Below are 23,856 nucleotides of genomic sequence, written 5' to 3' on the forward strand. Positions count from 1 at the left end.
ATGGACGAGCCCGAAGGCTGTCCACAAGAAGAGGAAGGAATGAAGGATACTAGGATGTAAAAGGGACCTTGTGAAGACTACACCCTTGGCAGTTATGGGGAAAGAACAGGGAGGGGTTGAGAGTGAAGGAGGAAACAAGTTATGCAAGTATGTTGCATGAGTCAAGCTTAAGGATGAGTCATGCTTAAGCATGAGTCGAGCTTAAGGATGAGTCATGCTTAAGGGAGCAAGTGTGGAAGAGGAAGAAGCAGGAACCAATGAGAAAATGCCAACAGAACATTGGGCGAGCCATATAAGGGAATAAATGAAAAGGCGTTATGTGACTGGATGATGGAGGTGGGATGACCTGAGGGATGGGATAATGAGAAGGGTATAAAAGTGCTTGCCTGTTTGCTGTAAACGCGGCCAGCCTTTGGAAGCGATTCCGCTGGCCGTCTCTGCGCAGAACTGAATAAACTCTTTCTCCGTGAACCACACCCTGGTGTTCTTTGACTCCTCTATCTTCCCCCTTTGGGGTATGTGCTCCAGTGGACAAGGTAAAAGGCGTCACAAAAAGACACAGACATTGTGGTTTTGGCAATCTGCAGATATATATAAATTGAACAAATGGAATGAGTAAGATTGTCAATTAACTAGAATTCTTTAATCTGTTGACAAGTTTCAATTTATGAAGCAGGCATCAAACTAACAGGACACATTTACAGAAGTTGTCTGAATAAGTAGGGTTGAAAGGGAAATTTTCTACCCATTGAAAATTTGCACAGTCGTGGGGTTCATATCTGACTTCTGAAATTTTGAGTGTTGGCAGATTTAGCATTTGAAATTCAGCTTTGATTAATACCTTAAAAAGAAAAAAGAAAAGCTTGCATGGGTGAATGCTGTAAATTACTGGCTTACCAAACCCAATATTTGCTTCTTTTTAAAATAAAATAAAATTCATAATTGAGAATTTCTTGCAGATTTATTTCCCCTCCTTACTATCTTTAGCTGTAGTGGTGGTAGCAGCAGCAGCAGCAGAACCACAATTATAATTATCATTCTTTTCTTTTTGTAAACTGTACTGGGAATATGATTGAGGGGCACTATAAAACCAGTTATTAAAATATTAATAATTATTGTTAGGAAGACTGAGGAGGGGGAGTATAAAATAGGAATATGATGCATACAAATTCAAACTGAGATAATTTGCTTGGGAATGTTCCCCTGCAAATTCTGTTTGGCTCACAGGGACATCCTTGATGTGTAACATAAAACCTATGCGTTTTAATTCTCATTCTGACTGGATTTGAAACAACAGATTATTTGATTTCCAGTCCCTATAAGTTATGAGGGCTTTGCAACTTTTGGAACATGGACAAACTCAAAAACTTTGAAAGGATATGTGAATACACTATAGTTTTAAGTTTTCAATATAGCCATTTATTATTATTATTATTATTATTATTATTATTATTATTATTATTATTATTATTTTACTGTTTGCTGTTTTTAAAGATTTCCTCAGATTTTCCAATATCTGTTCAAAATTCCTGGGATTTTGATACTTTTAATTAAATAGCTTTTACACTCATGTTTTGCACTTTCACTGTTCCTTTTTTCCTTCACTGGCAGCTAATTGGTCATTTTCATTAACTAAAAAAGTGGGGGTAATGATTATTTATTTATTTTAAACTTCTGTGATTCAAAATAGCAAACACAGTAACTCCTTTGGTGGCACAAAATTATCCAGAACTAAAGGTGCAGCAAATAATTTAAGAATGTCATTGTTCTCTTCTTTCTTTAATTTCTGAGAATTCACAGCCCAATTGAATTGTAGATGATGCTCAATGAATTGGATCCGATTTCACAATTGCACCGTAAACCAGATCTTAAATAGATTGACACCAGCAGCTAGTTCATTGAGCTGAAATCAATTTGCATTGAAATCTGTCAAGGTGCATAGACTTCAGAAATCCGAATCCGAATTGTGTTCTTCCTATGTCTGTTATGGGCTCTGCCGTAGAACTAGGTTTTAGTGATCAGTAATGTCTTCCATTCGAAGTATTCCTGTGGTGGCGATTGCATTCCCGATTTGTTTCTTAAACCATTCTCCCCTTCTGTGAAACTTCCTCTCTTCGCAGACTGGAAGCGTGTTGCAAAACTTGGGGAAGTCATAGTGCATAAGCTGCATTTTCCTATTTTTGGCTTCCAGTTGTGTTTTTTTAAAAAAATTTAAAGGAAAAAAACCCACCACAAAATTACAGTAAATCAGTTGTAATCCACGGGGAAACCCCAGAAAGGATGGTAGATTAAAAATTATGAAAGAATGTGTCAATCCTGTTGTTGTACATCAGACTTTATCCATGCAATAGCTGCACATGCCGGCGTAAATAAGGATGTGAAGTGTCATGGAGCAACCTCGAGTTACATCAGTTAGGAAATTTGGCCCCCTCTTCCTCTCTGTGTGTGGAATATGAGTTTCTGATAAAATGTGATAAGCCTATTGACCTGTTTGCTCAAGAGTTATCTCATCCAAACGTGTTCTTTCTTGGAACACAGGCGATTGGCTGATTCCAAGCTGAGGAGGGACTCACCGGCATTATAAAAGTAGCCCTCTTCTTTGCTTGGGAATAACACATTCTAGGCCTTTCAGAGAGAGAGATCAAGAGAGAGATCGTGACAGCCTGGGAGCCGGAAAAAGAGAGAGAAAAGTGATTGAAAAGAAAGGGACAGGACCCATTGCAAGAAAGGAAGATGAAACTGCAACTAGTCTGCGTGGTCTTCATTCTTCTCAGCGCGGCCACCAGAAACACTTGTGCCTTCAAACTTCAGGTGAGAATCACATTATAAATTACGAGGCAGAATTTATGAGGTGATCTTCCTAGTCATGTTAATCCAACGTAGGAGGCTATAGGAAGTCATAGGACTTCATAGGAAGTCAGACTATCGAAACATCTGGCTAGGGAACATCTGCACTTGCTGGAAGTGTCTCTTCAAGGTTTTAGGCAGGAGACATTACTCCCAGTCCAACTTGGACATGCCAAGGTTTGAACCTGAGACCATCTGCTTGCAAAGCAGATCCTCTGCCAATGATCTGTTGGCGTCAGCCAGTTTTGTGTCTTATAACTGAGCAAAGGCCCCCTTAACTAGGATAGAGCAGTCTATTTGTGAACCTCGTCACTTTTACATGTCTTCACTCATAAATCCTTTCCAGCCTGTTTCCATATATTGTTTGGTGTTTTTTTGTTTTTGTTTTAATCTTCTTTCAAAATCTCTCTCTCTCTCTCTCTCTCTCTCTCTCTCTCTCTCTCTCTCTCTCTGTGTGTGTGTGTGTGTGTGTGGGATTGTTTTATAAAGATATAAGCTGTGATTATTTATTTATTTATTTATTTATTTATTTATTTATTTAAAAAACCTTAGGAAATTTCACATCTCAGTATTATGTTTTGGATGCATTTTCTCTTAAAATGTGCATTTGTGGGGTTCTATGCACACTTAGCCCACTGAACTCAGTGGAACCTACCTGATTAGATATGGCTAGAATCGTGCTGTGAAAGTATTTTACTTGACAGTAGACATTTATTCCTGTACGTTATTTAAAAATACACTTTGGAGTTCTTTTTTCGAGCCAAGAACTATGAAATCTCACAGAAAGCTTCATTCTGATCCACATATTAGTCTAGCGGTATGACTCAGTGGCATAGCTTCACAATTAATTGTTTTGAGTTGCGTCGGACTCCATGAACTTGCAAGCTGATGGAGCTACTCTTAGGCCAAGCAGGGATGCCAACTTGATTAAAATATATATATTTTTTTTGGGGGGGAGGTAATCCCCACCCCGCATAATTGACCACAAGACAAGGTACATGCACACCATTTGAATGGCAATGCCCATCAGCTTTGGGGGGGGGGGCAGTCCTCAAAAATATTGGGGGGGGGGCTGAAGGGACCTTGGCCCTTAGGAGTTGGCTCCTATGAGGCCAAGCATGGTGGCCACTTCGTGACAGATCTGGGGTGCCATGAAAGGTAGCAAATTGTTACTTTGTTAGCATTAAGGTAAAGGTAAAGGTACCCCTGCCCGTACGGGCCAGTCTTGACAGACTCTAGGGTTGTGCGCCCATCTCACTCAAGAGGCCGAGGGCCAGCGCTGTCCGGAGACACTTCCAGGTCACGTGGCCAGCGTGACAAAGCTGCATCTGGCGAGCCAGCGCAGCACACGGAAACGCCGTTTACCTTCCCGCCAGTAAGCGGTCCCTATTTATCTACTTGCACCCGGGGGTGCTTTCGAACTGCTAGGTTGGCAGGCGCTGGGACCAGGAGCAACGGGAGCGCACCCCGCCGCGGGGATTCGAACCGCCGACCTTTCGATCGGCAAGCCCTAGGCGCTGAGGCTTTTACCCACAGCGCCACCCGCGTCCCTTGTTAGCATTACCCAGTGCTATTTTTTTCTAGAAAAAAGAGGTGCCTGAACTCACCATGAGCACCTCCCTTGTTATCTTAGAATGGCAATGGTGCCCACCTGAGAGGTGCCGGAACTGAGTTCTGGAGAGTTCCTGCCCCGCAGAGCTACAATTGACAATTTTCTGGGAAGAGAGAGATTGATTGCTAACCCTCTCTGGGCACTGTAGCTCTGGGACAGGGACTGGGATGGGGTCTCCTAACAACTCTCAGCTACTGTTATAGACCTCAGATCCCAGGTTTCTTAGAAGGGAGCCAGCACTGCTGAAGTGGTGTAGTCATGCTTTAAAGGCATGCTGTGAATCTGGCCATGGCTGAACCAGGGTACTCACTACACTGATACCAAGGGGAAGGCACTCTTCGGCTGGCTTTGCTTGAAGATAGCCTCACTTTTCTCAGCTTTAGCAACTTATCTACAATAAACGGGGACTATAACTGGCTTTTGCAGGGTTTTGGCAAGGACTTCAGTTGTCCCTAGTCCTTGTTTTCTAAGATCAGTCCCTGAACAATCACAATTCTCTCCTTCCCCTCTCCCCCCCCCCCTGCCTTTGAGGAAAACTTCATTTGGTTTTGTATTTCGAAGGCCTTTCCACATTCTCTAACTAGCCTTTCTCAACCTGTGGGTCCCCAGATGTTGTTGAACTACAACTCCCATCACCCCTAGCTAGCAAGGCCAGAGCTCAGGGATGATGGGAGTTGTAGTCCAACAACATCCGGGGATCCACAGGTTGAGAACCGCTGCAAGCAGTGGTGCAGGAAGGTCCTTTCAGACTGTGGACTTAATGGCCCCTCTCTTTAGATGGAAATGGAGATTTAGGAACATAGGAAGCTGCCTTACATGGAGTCAGACCATTGAGTCCATCTATCTCAGTATTGTCCACATTGACCAGCAGTGGCTTTCCAGGGATTCATATAATGGTCTCTCTCAGCCCTGGCAACAAGAGGGGGAGAAAGATCAAAGGGATAGAAGAGCTCTAGTGCTCATAATCAACTGTTGATCCAGCTCAGCTCTTCAGTTTCTTAGCTTTGACAAATCAGGGTCCTAAGAAACTGAATAGAGGGACGCGGGTGGTGTTGTGGGTTAAACCACAGAGCCTAGGACTTGCCGATCAGAAGGTCAGCGGTTTGAATCCCCGCGACGGGGTGAGCTCCCGTTGCTTGGTCCCTGCTCCTGCCAACCTAGCAGTTTGAAAGCATGTCAAAGTGCAAGTAGATAAATAGGTACCGCTCTGGCGGGAAGGTAAATGGTGTTTCCGTGCACTCCTCTGGTTTGCCAGAAGCAGCTTAGTCATGCTGGCCACATGACCTGGAAGCTGTACGCCGGATCCCTTGGCCAATAAAGCGAGATGAGCACCGCAACCCCAGAGTCGGCCATGACTGGACCTAATGGTCAGGGGTCCCTTTACCTTTACCTTTAAGAAATTGAATGCTTTTGCCGCTCCCGGTGAAGGAAATTTCACAGAAACGCATTGAGTTGAATAAACAGTTGACTATCAGAAACATTATTTATCTTGGCTGCTTTTGGCTTCTCTCTCTCAACCCTACCTGGAGACGCTAGGGGTTGAATCTGAGACATTCTGCCTGCAAAGCAGATGTTCTCCCACTGACCCACCGCAAAGAGAGAAGGGTGTTTATGAAACCTGATTCTAAACCAGGGTTTCCCAAACTTGGGTCTCCAGCTGTTTTCGGACTACAAATCCCATCATCCCTGACCACTGGTCTTGCCAGTTAGGATGATGGGAGGTGTAGTCCAAAAATCAGCTGGAGGCCCAAGTTTGGGAAACCCTGCTCTAAACTTTCCTAACTGCGCCACTGTGCTGAGGGAGGGTGGAGAGAACAAGGAGGGAACCAGAGTTGAAAACGTGCCAAGTCTGGCTTTTTCCCCAACCTGTGAAGTTTGGAAAGATTTCCCCCCTTCAGTAACAGATGAGCTAAAACAAATCCCCTCCTTCTTTCTCTTCACAGACAGATGTTGAGAAAGACCTCACGAGCTTGGATACATACAAGACAGAGCCCAGGGCGAATACCGTTCAGGTGAGACCTATATCCCAGTGGTGCTTGTACTACTCCAGTGTGAAGGCAAGGGGGCAGCATGGTGCAAGGAGAAATAGATGTCTCTCTCAGCACCACACTAAGATCTTTTGGCGTGCCAGGCTATATTCCTGAATCTTGCTTTAGAGTCCTGCAGCCTCGAAGGAGAATGCGATTCTGGCTTCTCCTGCCCTTCCTTTTGTCCCCACTCCCCACTTAAATCCCTAAAAAAACCAACAAAAACAAAATGCCCATTCAGAAGAGAGGTTCTCTGTATAGGCTCAGAAGCATTCAGCCTGAGATACCTAGATTTAAAAATAAAATAAATTGTGGCAGTCCTACTTAATGACAGCCGATTAGGACCCTGAGAAGTCTAATTTGTCCTGGAATATAGAAATCTCTCTTTCACCAGATCAGATCTGCCTGGCAGTGGCACACCAGGGTGTCAAGATGATCATTTTCTCGTGATCTTTTTTAACGAAAGATGCCAGTGGTTTGAACCAGGGGTCTTCTGAGCTATGGCTCTTCTCTCAGGGCTTGTCCATCCTTCCTCAATCCCATACCTAGAAAGCCTATCAGGTTTTCAGTTTTCTCCTCTGCTTTCCCTTTCCTGAGAGAAAACAGTAGCAACTCTTAATTCCACTATCGGTATTACTGATTTATTTTTATTTACAGATAGGTAGCCGTGTTGGTCTGCCTAAAATTTTTTGTTTTTATTTTTATTTATTTATGCTTCCATATATTATCTGTTGTTTCGTATCTGAGCCTATGTGTAAGCCCCCTTTTAACCACATTTGGGAAAAAGGAGTATACAATCTGTACCTCTTTCCTTAATAAAAAGCTTTCCTTTAGGGAAGCTTTTAATGTTTAACAGACTATGGTATTTTAATACTTTGTTGGAAACCACCCAGAGTGGCTGGGGAAACCCAGCCAGATGGGCGGGGTATAAATAATAAATTATTATTATTATTATTATTATTATTATTATTATTATTAACCAAACCAGGCCAAGCCCCGCTTGCAAACTTTGGCCCGAAAAATGCTCGTAGACCCTCTTCTGAGGTAAACATGAGTGACTATTAATTTCATTTGTTTTAAATTGCACTAGTGACTAGTCCATACCCTCCGACCTTTCTCCAATGAAAACAAGGATGTCCCCTTCCATAATGATTATTTTACTATTTATAACCCCACACATCTGACTGGGTCACCCCCAGCCACCCTGGGCTGCTTCCAACATATACAAAAACATAACAAAACATTTTAAAAAAAGGATTGCCTTCAGACAACTCTGGAGTCGAATAATAGCATACCCTCCGATATTTTTCCAATGAAAATAGGGATGTCCTAAGGAAAAGCAGGACATCCTGGGATCAAATCAGAAACCGGGACGGCTTCTCTAAATCAGGGACGTCCCTGGAAAATAGGGACATTTGGAGGGGCTGCTATAGGTCTTACTGGTTTATTTATTTATTATTGTTTTACTTTATTTGCGCTTTGTATTCAAGCCTCATTTTAAGCATATATGGGGAGGGCAGACTGCAAAACGAATAAATGACTCCGTTAATAACGGGCTCTTTCTTCTCCCCACCGCAGGCATTGCTACGGAGAGCCAAGCGCTTCAACAGCCACTTCCCCACCTGCCGCTACTGCTGCAATTGCTGCAGAAACAAAGGATGTGGCATATGCTGTTGGGGCTGAGGGCCAAGGATGACTTTGGCACCACCGGGCCGCGCCCCGTCTCAGCACCACACACACACCAGGCTCCCCAATCTTGCCCCCCACCCCGTACTGCTCCCTACCACCTTCAACATTTTTTTCCTTATTTATTAGTTTGGCACTGTTTTTCTCGTTTCCTCGCTTTGTGGGCTCTCATTTGTTACTGTTGGGAATTAAAGCGTTTTTACCACACGACTGTCTGCAAGGTTTTTTTTACCTCACGGAGTGTTTGCGATTACTTTTTACCTCACAACTGCCATAGCAGGGGGAGGTGGGAGTTTTAGTCTCAAGCGCATATGGGGAACATAAGGTTGTCAAAAGGCTTGTGTCCTCTGCCGTCCTCTGGTGGCAACTCTCCAGGGCTTCAGGTGCAGATAGACTCATCTAAATAATTCTAATTTTTTTCTTCTTCTTCCTTATCTTCTACTGGCTGATGCAAGCAATCTACGACCATAGCCTCCCTGATAGGTAGCCATCCATTTTTTGCTTAAAAAACCCCTCTAACCATGAATAACTCCCCATCTCCCAAGGATGGTTGTTTCACGGTCAAACAGCTAAAGCAGTCAGCAGGTCATTCCTAACGTTTAACCAAAATCCTCTTGTAAATTGAACCCAGTGGCTGGGGTCCGGCCCTTCAGAGCATCAGAACATACACTTGCTCAATCACCCATATAAAAGCCCTTCAAATATTTGTAGATGAGTATCACATCACCTAACTGGGACGCGGGTGGCGCTGTGGGTAAAAGCCTCAGTGCCTAGGACTTGCTGATCGAAAGGTCGGCGGTTCGAATCCCCGTGGCGGGGTGCGCTCCCGTTGCTCGGTCCCAGCGCCTGCCAACCTAGCAGTTCGAAAGCACCCCCAGGTGCAAGTAGATAAATAGGGACTGCTTACTGGCGGGAAGGTAAACGGCGTTTCTGTGTGCTGTGCTGGCTCGCCAGATGCAGCTTGTCACGCTGGCCACGTGACCCGGAAGTGTCTCCAGACAGCGCTGGCCCCCGGCCTCTTGAGTGAGATGGGCGCACAACCCTAGAGTCTGTCAAGACTGGCCCGTACGGGCAGGGGTACCTTTACCTTTACCTTTATCACATCACCTCTTAAGAATCCCTTCTCCAGGTGAAATGTTCTTGAGTCTTTCAAGCTAAGGTTTGGTCTCCTCATGAGGTTTTGGTCTCTGGTATTTCAGCTCAGGATGCACACGTGATGAATGCTGGTGTTAAACTAATATGAGATTTCTGTGTGTTTGGATGAAGATATTTATACAACTGGATTCTGCACATTACCCCAATTGCAGTGGACTAGAAGTTTGAACTTATGGGGGGTGGGGGTGGGAGGGGGTTGCATACCCTCCAACATTTCTGCAATGAAAATAGGGACGTCCCATTCCATAATGAAAATTTTACTATTTATACCCCCCCACACACACACGTTACTGGGTTGCCACTCTGGGCAGCTTCCAACATATATAAAAACAATAAAACATTAAACATTAAACATTTGAAAAAAAACCTTCCCTATACAGGATTGCCTTCAGACAGCTGGGGGGGGGGGGAGAGAAATCTCCACATCCGCCAACATTTCTCCATTGAAAATAGGGGCATCCTGAGGAAAAGCGGGACATTCCGGGATCAAATCAGAAACTGGGACGGTTTTTCTAAATCAGGGACATCCCTGGAAAATAGGGACACTTGGAGGGTCTGGGGTTGTACGTGTAGTGCTGCCTTTCTGTATATCATGGTATTGCGTGTGAAAATGTTTCAGCACCCTAAAATGCTTCATAAATTTATGAAAACTAGGGAGATGTAAGCATGAAAAACCAAAGTGGGGAAAAGGGGAATTTCATGCATAGAGGCCCAGAATAAGGCATTCTCAGTTCCAGGCTTCCAAAGCTAAGGTCACCCTGGAGAAGGTGCGCAGAAAGAAGACTGAAGTGGGGGGGGGGAGGGGTTTCTGTGTGCTCCAAAGGTAACCATTTAGGAAAACTTTAAACACAAGGTGTTTCATTCTCAAGAGAACGGTGTGCAACTTTTGTACATTGCCACTTCATGGAAAAAACCACTTACCAAAACGTTTGCCCATGTGTACTTGCACAGAAAATAGCGGATCTTGCTGAAAGGCAAGACATGGAGATCTGCACTGATTGTTGCAATGCATTCCTTATTGTTGTTGTTGTTGTTGTTGTTGTTGTTGTTGTTGTTGTATAATTATACAGTGGTACCTCGGGTTAAGAACTTAATTCATTCTGGAGGTCTGTTCTTAACCTGAAGCACCACTTTAGCTAATGGGGCCTCCTGCTGCTGCTGTGCCGCTGCTGCATGATTTCTGTTCTTATCCTGAAGCAAAATTCTTAACCCGAGGTAATACTTCTGGGTTAGCGGAGTCTGTAACCTGAAGCGTATGTAACCTGAAGAGTATGTAACCCAAGGTACCACTGTAATATGATTGTATAATCTTAGAAGGGGCGTGGGGGTGATTATCAAAAAGAGACCCTGAACTTCTGAATTTTCCACTACGCTACTGCTGATGAGAGCAGTAGTTTGGGGAAAGTCCTGATGGCTGGGTCTAGAGGGGCCTGGAGGGTGACATTTGACCTGTGCTATGCAGTGGCAGAAAGGGAACTGCTTTATTTCTGACCGTCCTGTAGCTGTTCAGACAGGAGCCTAGTTGGGAAAGGAAACACAGCAACCCCTAATCTTCTGTGTGCTCGAAGAAGTATTCCATTTAAGGCAGTCTCCTGCTGCCACCCCCGCTGAGAGATCTCCACGGCACCCTCTTTGCCGCCCCATTCCCAAATTAATCACAGTAATAAAAGCCACGGATTCATGCTGAAAGTACAAAAATAGAGACATATACTTTGAAAGTCTTGACAGTAAAATCCACTGACACAATGGGCTCAGAACAGCAGGAAAGACCTCAGCCATAGAAAGAAAGACGGGATTAGAACAGCACAACCCTCCAAACACCCTTCAGTCTTGGAGGGGCTCAGTGCCATTAGCTATCCCTCTCGCAGCAAGAAATCCCAGGGGTGAGGATCAATAATACTTCCTCACAGAAAGGAGCCTCGGGGGGTAAGGTCATAAATATTCCCCCTCATGGACTGGGAACTGGGGTTCTACACCCAAGAACATATCCCTGGACACACACAAAAAGAGCAGGAAGTCCTGAGAGTTAATACTAGTATTTTGTTTTCCCTGCAGCAGGGAGTCCCCAGGGTTTATACTAACAAAACATCCCCCCAGGGAATTGTAGGAGGTAACCGTTGCATGGAGGGAGCCCCAGAAGATTTATTTGGGCGTACAAATTTGACACCATCCCTCCCTCCCCCCATGGCTCTCCTACTCGATCACCCCCATTGGTCTAGCTAGCATTACTTCTAGTTATTATACAAGCACTTGTTAAATAGAAAAAACAAGGAAAAGGAAAGCATTTGGACAAAAGTTCTCTCCTTCCTCGGGTCAGACGTTGGAGTAGATCTGGTCGGTTCCAGAGGCGGGCTGCCAGTTGCCCAGGTTCCCGTAAAGTCCAGTCAGCTCACCGGCTGATACATTTTCATAATCTTCAGCCACCGCCATGGATTCGTAGGCCTTGGTGCTCAGATCCTAAAAAGAAAAAAGAGAAAGGAAGAGTTTTAGTCCATTCGAAGCACATGGCTTTCCCTAAAGAAGCCTGGGAACTGTGGTTTACCCTTCTCACGGGGCTATAATTCCCAGCACCCGTAACAAACTACCTATATGAACATAACCCAAACCGTTAGATCGCCTTTGGAGGCCCTTCTCCAGTTCCCCCATCTGAGGGAGGCTCAGAGAGCGGTGACAAGGAAGAGGGGCCTATTTAGTTGTGGCTCCCCATTTGTGGAATGTGCTTCCCCCCAGTGAGGGCCACCCGGTGCCTTTGTTGACATATGTTTTGGTACCAGGTAAAAACTTATCTCCCCGCCTCTCTGTCTAGGCTTTCGATAGACTAAGATGGGCGCTGTTTTGTTACTAGTGTGTTGCCCAAGCTTCCTGTGGTAGGGTTGTTTTGATCTGTTTTCATGGTATGATGGTCTCAAATTAATAATAATAATAATAATAATAATAATAATAATAATAATACAATTGCTTTGGAGAAGCTGTATGTTGTCAGTGGCAGACCTACATTTGGGGGGGCCCTGAACTGCCATGGGGGCCCCTTCGCAACCAGCAACAAGGTCTGGGTAACCTCTGTTATCATTATCAATGGGGTTGTTCCACATCATATCACCAAACCTTTACAACATCTGCGCTACTGACACTCAGACTTCGGGATTGTTGAAATATGTCCAACAAGTCATCTCCTTTAACAAGATAGCTCAGTTGGTAGAGAATGAGACTCTTAATCTCATGGCTGTGGGTTTGAATCCCACATCAGTCATTGCAGAGGGGTCAGACTAGACCCCTTCCAACTCTAAAGGTAAGGTAAAGGACCCCTGGACAGATAAGTCCAGTCAAAGGTGACTATGGGGTTGCGGCACTCATCTCACTTTGAGGCTGGGGCAGCCAGTGTTTGTCCACAGACAGCTTTCAAGTGGCCAGCATGACTAAACAGCTTCTGGCGCAACGGAATACCGTGATGGAAACCAGAGCACACGTAAATGTCGTTTATCTTCCTGCCCCAGCTGTACCTATTTATCTACTTGCACTGGCGTGCTTTCAAACTGCTAGGTTGGCAGGAGCTGGGGCAGAGCAATGGGAGCTCACCCCATGGCAGGGATTCAAACTGCCAACCTTCCAATTGGCAAGCCCAAGAGGCTCAGTGGTTTAGACCACAGCGCCACCTGCATCCCTAATTCTACAGTTCTATGATTCTATGAAATAATAATAATCAATTTGAGTCATGCAACTCATATGGGGTCTCATAGTTTTTAAGCAGTGTGGATGAAAGCAACTTCTGGGGCTCCTCCAGGATTAGGAGCCCGAAGCTTAAGTTTCATTATAGAATTATAGAATTGGAAGGGACCCTGTGGATCATTTCATCCAATGCCCTGCAATGAAGGAATATGCAGCTGTCCCACACAGGGAGCGAACCAGCAACCTTGGCATTATCAGCCCCACACTCTACCCAATTGAGCTATCAATTGCCCTGAGCCTTCCCCTACATTGTCAGCAGCTGGGCTCCCTCCTCCCTTCGACTTGCTGTACATGTTGAACTGCTCCTCTTTCTTCTTGGACCTGGAGGGCTTCTCTACTTTGAGCGACGTCTTCTGCTCTCCATTTTCATCCGTGACATACAGCGTAGGGTCTTCCTGCTCCTCGTCTTCCTCTTTCTTCTGCCCCTTTTTTCTAGTGGCAGAAAGGGAGGAGGGAAAAGAAAGCCGTGATGTTATAAGTGGGGTGTAGGGATAAGGTTGTCAACCGATAGCAGTGGGAGAATCTAGCACCGTTCATGGAAGATTGATGCAGGTGAAGCTTCCCCAGCCATGGGGATCAATTGCTCATGTCTGCAGATCAGGCTTCTCTGAAAGGCGCAGGAGCGTCAGCCTGTAAAAAAAGTTGGCAACCCTCCACAGTAACGGAGACAGGGGAGAGGGTGGGGGAAGAGGGTACATAAGCTGGGTTTTGCTAAAGAATGAAAGCCAGCATCTACTTGCTAACAGTGCTGTGGATGAATCCAGCTGCTCACCTGCTCTTTGTCACCTTGTAGATCACCGTTCCCAGCAGGGAGAAGAAGAGGAGGCCCCCAATGGCACCCCCAGAGGCCATGAGCAGGAGGGTGGTGTCCCCTGCAAAAAGAGACAGTGAAACCTGGCGGCTGTCCTTTGCAAAGAGGCCGTTCGCATGCAGATGAGATGCAAGGTCCCTTCTAGCAGACTGGCAGAAATCCAGGTGGTACCTTCTCCATGACAGCTTCACTTTTTGGATGCTAAGCCTGCCAGAAAGGTCAGCATCAGCCCCTAGTATTCTTGGCCATCAGCCAAGCCCCCCCAAGTCACTGGTGGTGCCTGCCTTCGGTCCTCCATCCCTTTTTGGTCCAGAATTCCAAAACGTGTCCGATGGCTTGATTTAGCCATCCTTCTAATTTCCCACAATTCCTCTGGCTTACTGCCACTCTGGGAAATAAAACGAGTGTCTAGACCAGGGGCAGTCAACCTTTTTATACCTACTGCCCACTAACGCATCTTTCTTAATGGTAAAATTTCCTCACCGCCCACCAGTGCTCAATAGAAGGAGGATTCAGCTTGTGCCATAGAACCCCCTACCGCCCACCTAGAATCCTGAAACGCCCACTAGTGGGCAGTAGGGACCAGGTTGACAACCTCTGGTCTATACCTAGAGCACAGAGCACTGTCATTTCAGAAGTGCAGGGGTTGGGTGAGGGTGGGGAAAGGTCTGGATCTTGATCGTGGCATGGGGAAAGGGTTTTATAACCCTCCTCTGATATGGATTGTTCCCCACACCCCCAGCTCCTGTGTCCCCCGTTTAGTAAATCAAACAGCTAGGAAGCAAAGGCCCAAACCCATCACAAGTAGTTCAGCCCTTACATGTGGTGAATCTACTTAATTCACACATCTTGGAACCATGTACTGTAACCCTTCCAAAATTCGCATTCTTCTGACTTTTTCAATGTAGTACTCCAAACAAGTAATGTGAGTTAAATTGCATATACTAGTTAAGAGGGGGAAATGCTTTGTATGAGGGGAATTTGCTTTCAAAAATGTGCACACTGGGAGAGATTCATACTAATTCACTCTGACGTATCCTCCTACCAACTTTTTAAAATATAATTGTGAACTGATGTGGAGAACTGAATATTGGAAAAACAAGAAACTGAGAGAAACCCAAAGTGACAGATTTGTCCCCATGCCTCATGGAGATCATTTGTTTTGCATGCAGAAGATCCCAGGCTCAGCAGGCATCGCCATATAGTGCTGAGAGCTGCTGCCAGTCAGAGATGACAATATTGAGTCAGATGGACCAATGGTCTCACTTGGTTTAAGGCAGCTTCCTATGTTCCCAGATACCTCTTATTAGCACTTAGACCTTACTTACCTGCCTGGATGGTGGGCAGTGTGATTTGGCTTGGCCCGTGTTGGTTGGTAGCTGTGCAAGACACATTGGTGAGGCTGGAGGTGGGGCCTGTCAATATCCCAATGATGGCCTGTCCCCAGGAGACTGAGGCTGCCTGCAGCTCAGAGCTGTTGAACTCCCCAGGAACGGTACGGTTTGGTAGGCGCCACTCGATTTCGGGTAAGGGGTTTCCCTCGGCTATGCAGTAACACGTTACTATCTCTCCAGTCCGTGACAGGGTGCAGTTCCCTTGAGGCAGGATCACTGGCTTATCTGCAAGGATGGCAGAGGGATATTTTAAAAACTAGAACAACCAGACGTCACAGTGTGTGTTCCCATGGTCCAAGCTGCTACACTTCCAAAAGCTTAAAGGGTTTTAAAATGTGCACTTAATGCAGCCTTGCAAATAAGTACTAGCCTGCAAGAGGTTTTTTTACCAGTTTACTGAGGCTAGTAGAGCAGGGAAGAAGACAGAGATGTGAAGGGCTGAAAAAGTGGGTGGGGAAATAGTTTCCCCAATTCCCCTGTCCCGTCATTCAAATCTCTAGACAGAGATTGAATATACCACACACCACACATTAAAAGCACACGACTTTCCCCCAAAGAATCTTGGGAACTGCAGTTAGGGGTGCTGGGAACTGTAGCCCTGTGAGGGGTAAACTATAGTTCTCAGGATCATTGGGGGAAGTCACATGCTTTAAACTGGAGCGTGCCCCCCCCCCAATGTTGGGCGCATCTGTCTGGTGGGCAGAAATTCATCCAGCAAAGCTTTCCCAGGCATGGAGAAGCCATAACAGCAACAACAACAAAAATCACCCATTGAGTTTTTACAAAGGCATAGGAACTCCAGGCGAAGCAAAAGGTGGCAACTTGACATAGTAAACATGAACTTGGTGTGACTTTCTCACTAAGCCCTAAGTAGGCCACAGATAAATACGGTGATATTGAAACAAGAAACCAAAGCCTCTCCTTACACTCCACGTTGAGGTAGGTGGGCGGCGAGTCTTCCCCCATCCCGACATCATTCTCTGCAACACAGTGGTATGGCCCCGAGTCCCTCCGCACATCTGCCAGGGTCACCTCTGGCCCAACACCTGCTGCCCGCAGTGGTGCTTTGCGAGGCCCGAAGAACCACCGGTAACTGACAGCCGGGGGGTTGCTCTGGCTGCTGCATCTGAGGGTGACGCTGTCTCCTTCTTTCAGGTTTGGGTTCCCCACTATGGAGACGACAGCATTTTTGGGAGAATCTGGAAGAGTCCGTCAGAGTAGGGCAGAGGTCAATGGAAACCCATTTTTGCTGCTAAGGCTGCACACTCCATCCTACGCCTCACCTATTGATCCCAACTCCTCCGTCTGCACCTGCTGAATTTCTACCTGTTTTCTAGGAATTAAAGGTGCAGGCTCACACAAAAAGGGGGGACAACACCATATGGTTGCAATGGGTGACGGGGGCCACTTCCACAACATGTATTGAAAGCACACAACTTTCCCCAAAGAATCATGGGCTGCTGGGAATTGTAGCACTGTGGTGCTATAGTTCTCAGGATTGTTGGGGGGGGGAGTCATGGGCTTTAAACGCACGGTGGGGGTGTGCTAAATTGTGCTATAAACATCTTGTTTCTATGCTTCAAGTGGGTTTAGAAAATTATTGTTCAAACCCCTCCACCCTTTCCCAGACTTTCCTAAACTGCAGGAATCTCTTCACCTTAGATTAAAAAAACATGCCCACTTTTATTTCTAAAGCTAGCAAGTAACTAGTCCTCATGGGAGCTGGAAGAAAAGGTCTTAAGAATTTAAAATAGAGCCGACTTTCAAGGGCAGAGCATCCATTGCTTTGTAGTGAAGGGGGCCTTCTGACCGAGTTTCCACCCACAGTACTGTGTCCAGACACTCACATTTAACCTGCAGGTAGATTCCATTGCTAGACTGTTGCTGGTTTGGGAAGGTGGCTGTGCACTGCAGGTATTTGCCATGATCCTTGTGAGAAGGAATGTAGCTGAGCCCCGATTCCGTCCGCCAGGATCCCCCAGCAAGACGTTCCTGGACTGTGGCAGCCTTGCCTCCCACAAAGTTCCATGTCAGAGTAGGTGGAGCCAAGGGGCAGGTGTGCAGGGTTGAACAGGTGATCAGGGTGCGGTCGCCTTCGGTCAGTAAGCCTGGGTCACTCATCTCCAGTTGCGACGGAGTGTCTGCAAGCAAAAAGGCTACAAATCAGCCCGAGGACCACTTTCCATCATTTGGATTTGATATCCCTCTTTATCACTACCCGAAGGAGTCTCAAAGCGGCTAACATTCTCCTTTCTCTCCCTCCCCCACAACAAATCTTTCAGGGGGCACGTGCCAGCGGTGGACGGGGCCAGGCCAGAGGCAAAAGTGGGCAGCGCGTTCCTCTCTGACACCCTTCTCAAACTTCCGTCCAGGTACGCAAGAGGCATGATCAGAGTTCAAGGACATATTCCAGCCAGGCAAAATCTCTCAAGGAGGGTGGGAAGAAAAGGCAGCGAGGGGTGTGGCCTGGGAAGAGTCTTGAGGGCCAGAAAGAGATGGCAGGGAGGCCAAATTTGGGCACTGGCCATGAGATTCCTTTACGAGCAAGTGAGAGACCGGGATGCAGCAGGGATGGGAAGGCAAGGGGGCCAGGAAGGCGGGCCGAGAGTGATGGGCAGGGGGGTCTTCCGGGAGGAGCGATAGTCACGTGACGCAGGGAGGGGGGAGGCTGAGCTCCCACCTAATCCTCCCCACAGAAAGGGGGTGTCGAGCCCCATGGGTCATGTGACATGGGCAAGGAGAGGTTGGGGGGTCCTGGCCAGGTGGGGGTGGAGATTGGGTCAGGTGGCTTGAGATGGGGCAGCTTGTAAGGTGAGGCCCCTATTTCAGGGTGGGGGGTGACCGGGGGGGAGCTTGCCTCTTAGCAAAGTGGGTGGGGGGTGTTGGAGGGGAGCCCATGTGGGGAGAGGCAGGAGCCTTTGGGGGGGGTTGAGTTTGAAAGGCAGTTCTGAGGGTGGGGTGGGGAGGAAGAGGCTCAGGGTAGAGCGAGAGGTTCTTGTTTTCGTTTTTACTATGCATTTAGTGTTTTTCTGTTGTGAACCTTCCTGAGACCTGCGGGTATAGGGCGGTATGCAAGTTTAAATCATCATCCTCAGCAAATCATCATCACTACTCCCCGGCCTGGATGCACGGGTCCACCTCACCTGCTACGTCCACCCGGACCGTGACGTCGTAGAAGCGGTGTTTAACTGAATCGGGGTTGATCCAGACATAGTAGCTCATGGCATCCTCGCTGCGAACGGGGTTGATGCTAAGGGTGCAGTTGCCCATCTCGAGGTCTCCCAGGACCTCCGTCCGCCCTTGGTACTCCGACAGGATGCTGCCCTGGCTTTTGCTGTTGTAGATTTCAGGGTACCCTCTCGACCGGTACTGGTACCAAGCCACGCTGAACTTGCCACCCCAGGAATCGCGGGAACCAGGGAAGGTGAACGAGCAGGGAATGACCACGCAGGAGCCCTTCAGGGCTTGGATGGAGCTAGGCAGCATGGACGTCCAGGCATCAGACACAGGGCTGTAAAACAGAACTGGAGGAAAAGGTGCGGGGAGCAGGGAGAGAGTCTTTCAGCAGGTCTTTCAGTGGTTGTGGAATACTCAAGAGTACACACCACCAGTACCCCTTTTCTTAGAAGGAAAGCATTGCTAAAGACCCAATTCCATACTGTGTGACATGGACTTCCTGATAAGACCTGCCAGCAACAAGGAACCTACCTAGGAGACATGCCAGTGGGAGACCTTTGCCGGAGAGTCTCATGTTGTGAAGCACCTCTGGGTTCGCAGCCCTGAGAGAGGCTCAGGGCTGGGGGAATGGGAAATCCGTCTCTTCTCCGTCATGCACAGCGAAGCCCACGGGTGAGTTGGGAGAAGGAAAAGCTGGAGGAAATTAAAGAGAAGTCAAGAAAATCAGGTGTGCGCCAACTTTGATTCTCCATGGGAGCCTGCATGGTGTAGTGGTTAGAGTGTTGAATTAGAACCTAGGAGACATGGGGATGGAAGCCCCTTCAGAGCTTTCTGTCCCTCTCTGGTCTGCCTTAAGCTGGGCTAGTAACTTCTTCCTGGGCTAGTAAGCTTATTTGCAAGGCATGGCCAAGGAACAGATTTGTTAAATGTTCTGGATTTTCTGAATTGCTGCCAGGATGTTCAGACTGAGAGCTGTGTGTGTAAAGAAGCGTAAAGGGGCATCTTGTCTTTAACGGACATCCAGGATTTCACAACCTTTGAAATACACAATTTGGACTCATACTTTGGCCTCTTTCTTTGGCCAAATTTACATGGCCTTTCCCCATTTTTTCTCCTGACATGATGTGTCGCCCTGCACCGAACACACGTCTCAGCTGTCTTACAATGCAATCCAAGCCATGTCTGCTCAGAAGTAGGGCTGAAGGAGAAATTCAACCCAGTTTGCCTTCACAGGGGAACCTACATAATGCACAGTTCCCAAAACAATATGCAAACTGAAGCAGCCGTCCTTTGAAATCTGCCCTTTGAATTTTGCAATGCAGTTCTCCATCAAAGTATTGCATACAAAGATGCATATAGTGGGGTAAAGGGTGCATACGATACGATACGATACGATAATATTTATTACGGCCATAGGCCCATACAGGTAAAAACAACACATAAGTGACAGCTTGTGCCTTGGGGAAAAGAAAAAAAAACAGTCGCTAAAATACCACTATAACAATAAATACTATAAGATGGAAAGGCATGCTACGCCTTAATTAGCTTGTAGCGCTCCTTGGCGTCGCTTTTGGGAGAGGACAGCGACCAGGAACCTAGCCACTTTCAGGGTTGTGTGGGAATCCTTATCCTGCAAGATTTGGGCAAGGTGGAATTTTGGTGGGGTACCCTCTAGTTTCTGTATGATTGATCCCAACAAATTTGCCCGTGGCACATTGAACAGGGGGCAAGTGAACATAATGTGCTGGAGCGACTCCGGCGTCACCTTATCACATTCGCACGTGGCAGGGACTTGGCCCTTTGAGAATCTATGTCTCAGGACATTGGAGGGGAAAACGTTGAACCTCGCTTTGGTGAAGGCCAGTCTATGGGCAACAGTCGAAAGGGAGGAGAGGTATGATGGAACGCAATAAGTTAAAGTGATACCAATGTTCTGGGGCGAACAAACACCTCCCCCCAGCGTATAATTTTGCTGCAAGTCGATGTCATCCAGTCTTTGACAGATCAGTCTTTGAGCAGTGATTTGATCTAGTTTTAGGGAATCTGAGGGAGAGATTCCATAGCTCAGGAGTTTGGCATGAATTTTACTAGTCCAAAGGCTGGAGAATTCATCTCGCCATAAGCATTGGACAAGGTAATGATTTGGTAATCTATGCCACAATGATAACCAGTAATTGAAGACTTGCTTCCACAGGGTAAAGGGTGCATAAAGATACAAACAGTAGCAAAAAGAGCATACGAAATTACAGAAAACTGCTTTGCAGAAATATGCATAATAGGCGAAAATTGCACACGAAAAAGGTCAATATTAGGAAAAATCCGCACTAAAATGAGGGCGAATCCTCACGTTAATTTTTAAAAATGAAATTTCCCGACTAATGAGGAAATGTGGGAAACTGGATTTAAAAGTGGGCAAATTAGAAACTGAGAAAAACTAAAATGGACAGACTTGCCCACCCCTACTCATAAGTAAGTCCTCTTAACTTCAATGGGGCTTACTCCCAGCCTTAGCTGGATATCCCAGAAGTGGAAAAGGCGCAGAGAAGGGCAGTCAAAATGATCAGTTCTTCTATGACTAAAAGATTACAATTGCTGGGGATTTTTAATTTAGAGGGGAAAGTGAGGAATGGGGGAGCTTGACAGAAGTGTATCAAACTAGGCTTGATGTAGAGAAAGCAGACGGAACAAAGATTTGATCATAATGCTAGAAGCTGCAGGCATCCAATTAAGCAGAATGGTAGGAGATTCAGGGCAAGAGAACTGCAACAGAGCATCTCTGTCTTGCAAGGACTCAGACTGTTTTCATGCAAAACCACAAGCTCTAGCACTGCCCTATGACCCTCACAAAGTAAGATTTAACCGCCAGTCAAATCAACTTTTGTATGTGGATTGGTGATGTGGGGCAGCATCTAATCCTTTGCCTCAGGCAGCATAATATTTTGGGCTGCCCCCAGCCATGAGGGGTGAAGCTCCGTGTTGCTGGATTCCTGCCCATCTCAAGGCTGTTGAAAGCTCATCCAAAAACCCCAGTCAAAGGGTCCTCTTTAACTTCCTTGCTGCAACGTGAAGATGTCGAAACGCCAGGCTCCTGGCAAAAGTCTCCAGGGCCTGGAGAAACTGGGATAAAGAGCCTTGCAAGAGACTAAAATAGCGCAAGAAAACCCACCCTGCTGGGCTCCCTCCCTCGCCAGGAATTGCAAATTGATGGAAAGCAAAAGCTGACTATGGCAAATGTGATGTGCAATGGGGCACTTTGACTCCAATCATTGCAGAATGCACAAAAAATGATACATTTCCTACAAAAGAGACACAAAACTTTGATTCCTGAATATGCTAAAGCACAGTCTGACCCGCTCCTTTGGTAATCCTCATAAAACGCTTGCCCAATGGTTGCCATTAATTTGATTCTGAATTGATTTTAGAATGTATTTCAATTAATTGATTGTGATTTTATGTAAACTGTGTTACTTTTACTGTTGTTAGCCTCTCTGAGCCCGGCTTCAGCTAGGGAGGGTGGGATATAAATAAATTATTATTAGCCCACCATATTAATTTTTTTAATCACAGGTTTTTATGGGCATTTCTTTACTACATATTGTTTCCTCCTTCTTTGTATTCTTGCCCTCGCTTCCCTGTCCCCCACTCCCAATATTTGTACATTTCTAAGAGTAAACACACCTTTTTTCTTTTTCTTTTTAGCGGGGGGGGGGGATACAGCTTATACCAAGTGAGCACATCTTGGGTGGGTGAGTATAGAAGTGTTTGTTCTGCGGTGCTTCCTCAATGTTACTACTGTCTGGAGCAGCACTCACTATAGCAGAACAACACCCCGCCCCTTGCACACACAAACCAGAATATTTGTAGGGCAAAAAGTTGCAGTATTTCAGCAGGATGTTATGGAGAATTGGAATCAAAGCAGTATGCCAACCACAAAACTTTTGCAGGCACAAACAGTTATTGAATGCAGGACTTTTACACCCTGATGCCATCAATACATGTGGGCTCTGGGCACATTAATACCTTAAAATTCAGTTAGCGCCACATTCAGACCCTCCAAGTGTCCCTATTTTCTAGGGGCATCCCTGATTTAGGGAAGCCATCCCAGTTTCTGATTTGATCCTGGAATGTCCCACTTTTCCTTAGGATGTCCCTATTTTCATTGGAGGAATGGTAGAGGGTATGGAGTTATCTAGTTAGCTAGTGATGTCTGGAAGTGAGAGCTGGACCATAAAGAAGGCTGATCGCCGAAGAATTGATGCTTTTGAATTATGGTGCTGGAGGAGACTCTTGAGAGTCCCATGGACTGCAAGAAGATCAAATGCATCCATTCTTAAGGAAATCAGCCCTGAGTGCTCACTGGAAGGACAGATCTTGAAGCTGAGGCTCCAATACTTTGGCCACCTCATGAGGAGAGAAGACTCCCTGGAAAAGACCCTGATGTTGGGAAAGATGGAGGGCACAAGGAGAAGGGGATGACAGAGGGCGAGATGGTTGGATGTTGTTTTCGAAGCTACCAGCATGAGTTTGACCAAACTGCAGGAGGCAGTGGAAGACAGGAGTGCCTGGCTGCTCTGGTCCATGGGGTCACGAAGAGTCAGACACGACTAAATGACTAAACAACAACAGCAACAACATGGAGTTATCTGACCCCCGAGCAGTCTGAAAGCAATCCTGTATTAGGGAAGTTTTTTAAAAAATGGTTAATGTTTTATTATGTTTTTATATATGTTGGAAGCTGCCCAGAGCGACTGGGGCAACCCAGTAAGATGTGTGGGGTATAAATAGTACAATTATCATTATGAAATGGGACGTCCCTATTTTCATCAGAGAAATGTTGGAGGGTACTGTATGCACATTCACAACACAATGATACCACTTTAAACAGTCAAGGCTTCTCCCCCAAAGAATTCTGGGACCTGTAGTTTGTTAAGGGTGCTGAAAGTTGATACCAGTCCCCCATTCCTCTCACAGAGCTACAATTCACAGAGCAGTTTAACAACCGATCCCTCTTTTTTCAGCGTACTCTGGAAACTGTACATCTGGAAAGAGAATGGGATGTGTGCGTCTGTTAACAATTCTCAGCCCCTTTCACAAACTACAGCTCCCAGAATTCTTTGGGGGAATGCCATGACTGTTCAAAGTGGTCTCATATTGCTTTAGAGCAGGCATCCCCAACCTGCGGCCCTCCAGATGTGATCCCTAGCTAACAGGACCAGTGGTCAGGGATGATGGGAATTGTAGTCCAAAACATCTGGAGGGCCAAAGGTTGGGGGTGCCTGCTTTAGAGGTATGGTGTGAATTGGACTCACATTTACCAACTTTGGCACCCCATAATATCTATATCTATATCCCCATAATATCTATAGCAGGGGTCAGCAAACTTTTTCAGCAGGGGGCTGGTCCACTGTCCCTCAGACCTTG

The 23,856-nt window shown here is 46.3% G+C and overlaps 2 protein-coding genes and 1 long non-coding RNA gene across 5 annotated transcripts in view; 1 reads left to right on the forward strand and 2 right to left on the reverse strand.

The window, feature by feature from the left end:
- Positions 1-2,605: 2,605 nt before the first annotated feature.
- On the forward strand, positions 2,606-8,379 carry HAMP (hepcidin antimicrobial peptide). Its single transcript, XM_028742544.2, has 3 exons — positions 2,606-2,811; positions 6,403-6,471; positions 8,065-8,379. Exons 1-3 carry the CDS (start codon positions 2,734-2,736, stop codon positions 8,167-8,169), a joined length of 252 nt encoding a protein of 83 aa, XP_028598377.2. The 5' UTR covers positions 2,606-2,733; the 3' UTR covers positions 8,170-8,379.
- Positions 8,109-9,673, reverse strand: LOC144328478 (uncharacterized). The gene is made up of 2 exons (XR_013393753.1): positions 9,280-9,673; positions 8,109-8,899 (listed from the first exon to the last, which is right to left on the reverse strand). It is a non-coding gene; the product is annotated as an uncharacterized LOC144328478 (long non-coding RNA).
- A 1,338-nt stretch (positions 9,674-11,011) lies between these two features.
- Positions 11,012-23,856, reverse strand: part of LOC114603501 (B-cell receptor CD22-like) — a 28,333-nt gene continuing 15,488 nt past the window's right edge. Inside the window, exons 2-9 of one of the 3 annotated variants that reach the window (XM_028742540.2) lie at positions 18,967-19,128; positions 18,402-18,782; positions 17,106-17,399; positions 16,185-16,457; positions 15,193-15,483; positions 13,826-13,925; positions 13,302-13,485; positions 11,012-11,784 (exon numbers count right to left, since the gene is read on the reverse strand). In XM_028742540.2, coding sequence (XP_028598373.2) covers positions 11,641-11,784; positions 13,302-13,485; positions 13,826-13,925; positions 15,193-15,483; positions 16,185-16,457; positions 17,106-17,399; positions 18,402-18,782; positions 18,967-19,009 — 1,710 coding nt within the window. In that variant the 5' untranslated portion in view covers positions 19,010-19,128 and the 3' untranslated portion in view covers positions 11,012-11,640. The remainder of the gene's footprint in view (positions 11,785-13,301; positions 13,486-13,825; positions 13,926-15,192; positions 15,484-16,184; positions 16,458-17,105; positions 17,400-18,401; positions 18,783-18,966; positions 19,129-23,856) is intronic. The other 2 variants (XM_028742542.2, XM_028742543.2) reach the window with 2 other exon arrangements.

The sequence above is a fragment of the Podarcis muralis genome, chromosome 7 (assembly GCF_964188315.1).
Source record: "Podarcis muralis chromosome 7, rPodMur119.hap1.1, whole genome shotgun sequence".
In the NCBI taxonomy this organism is placed as follows: Eukaryota; Metazoa; Chordata; class Lepidosauria; order Squamata; family Lacertidae; genus Podarcis; species Podarcis muralis.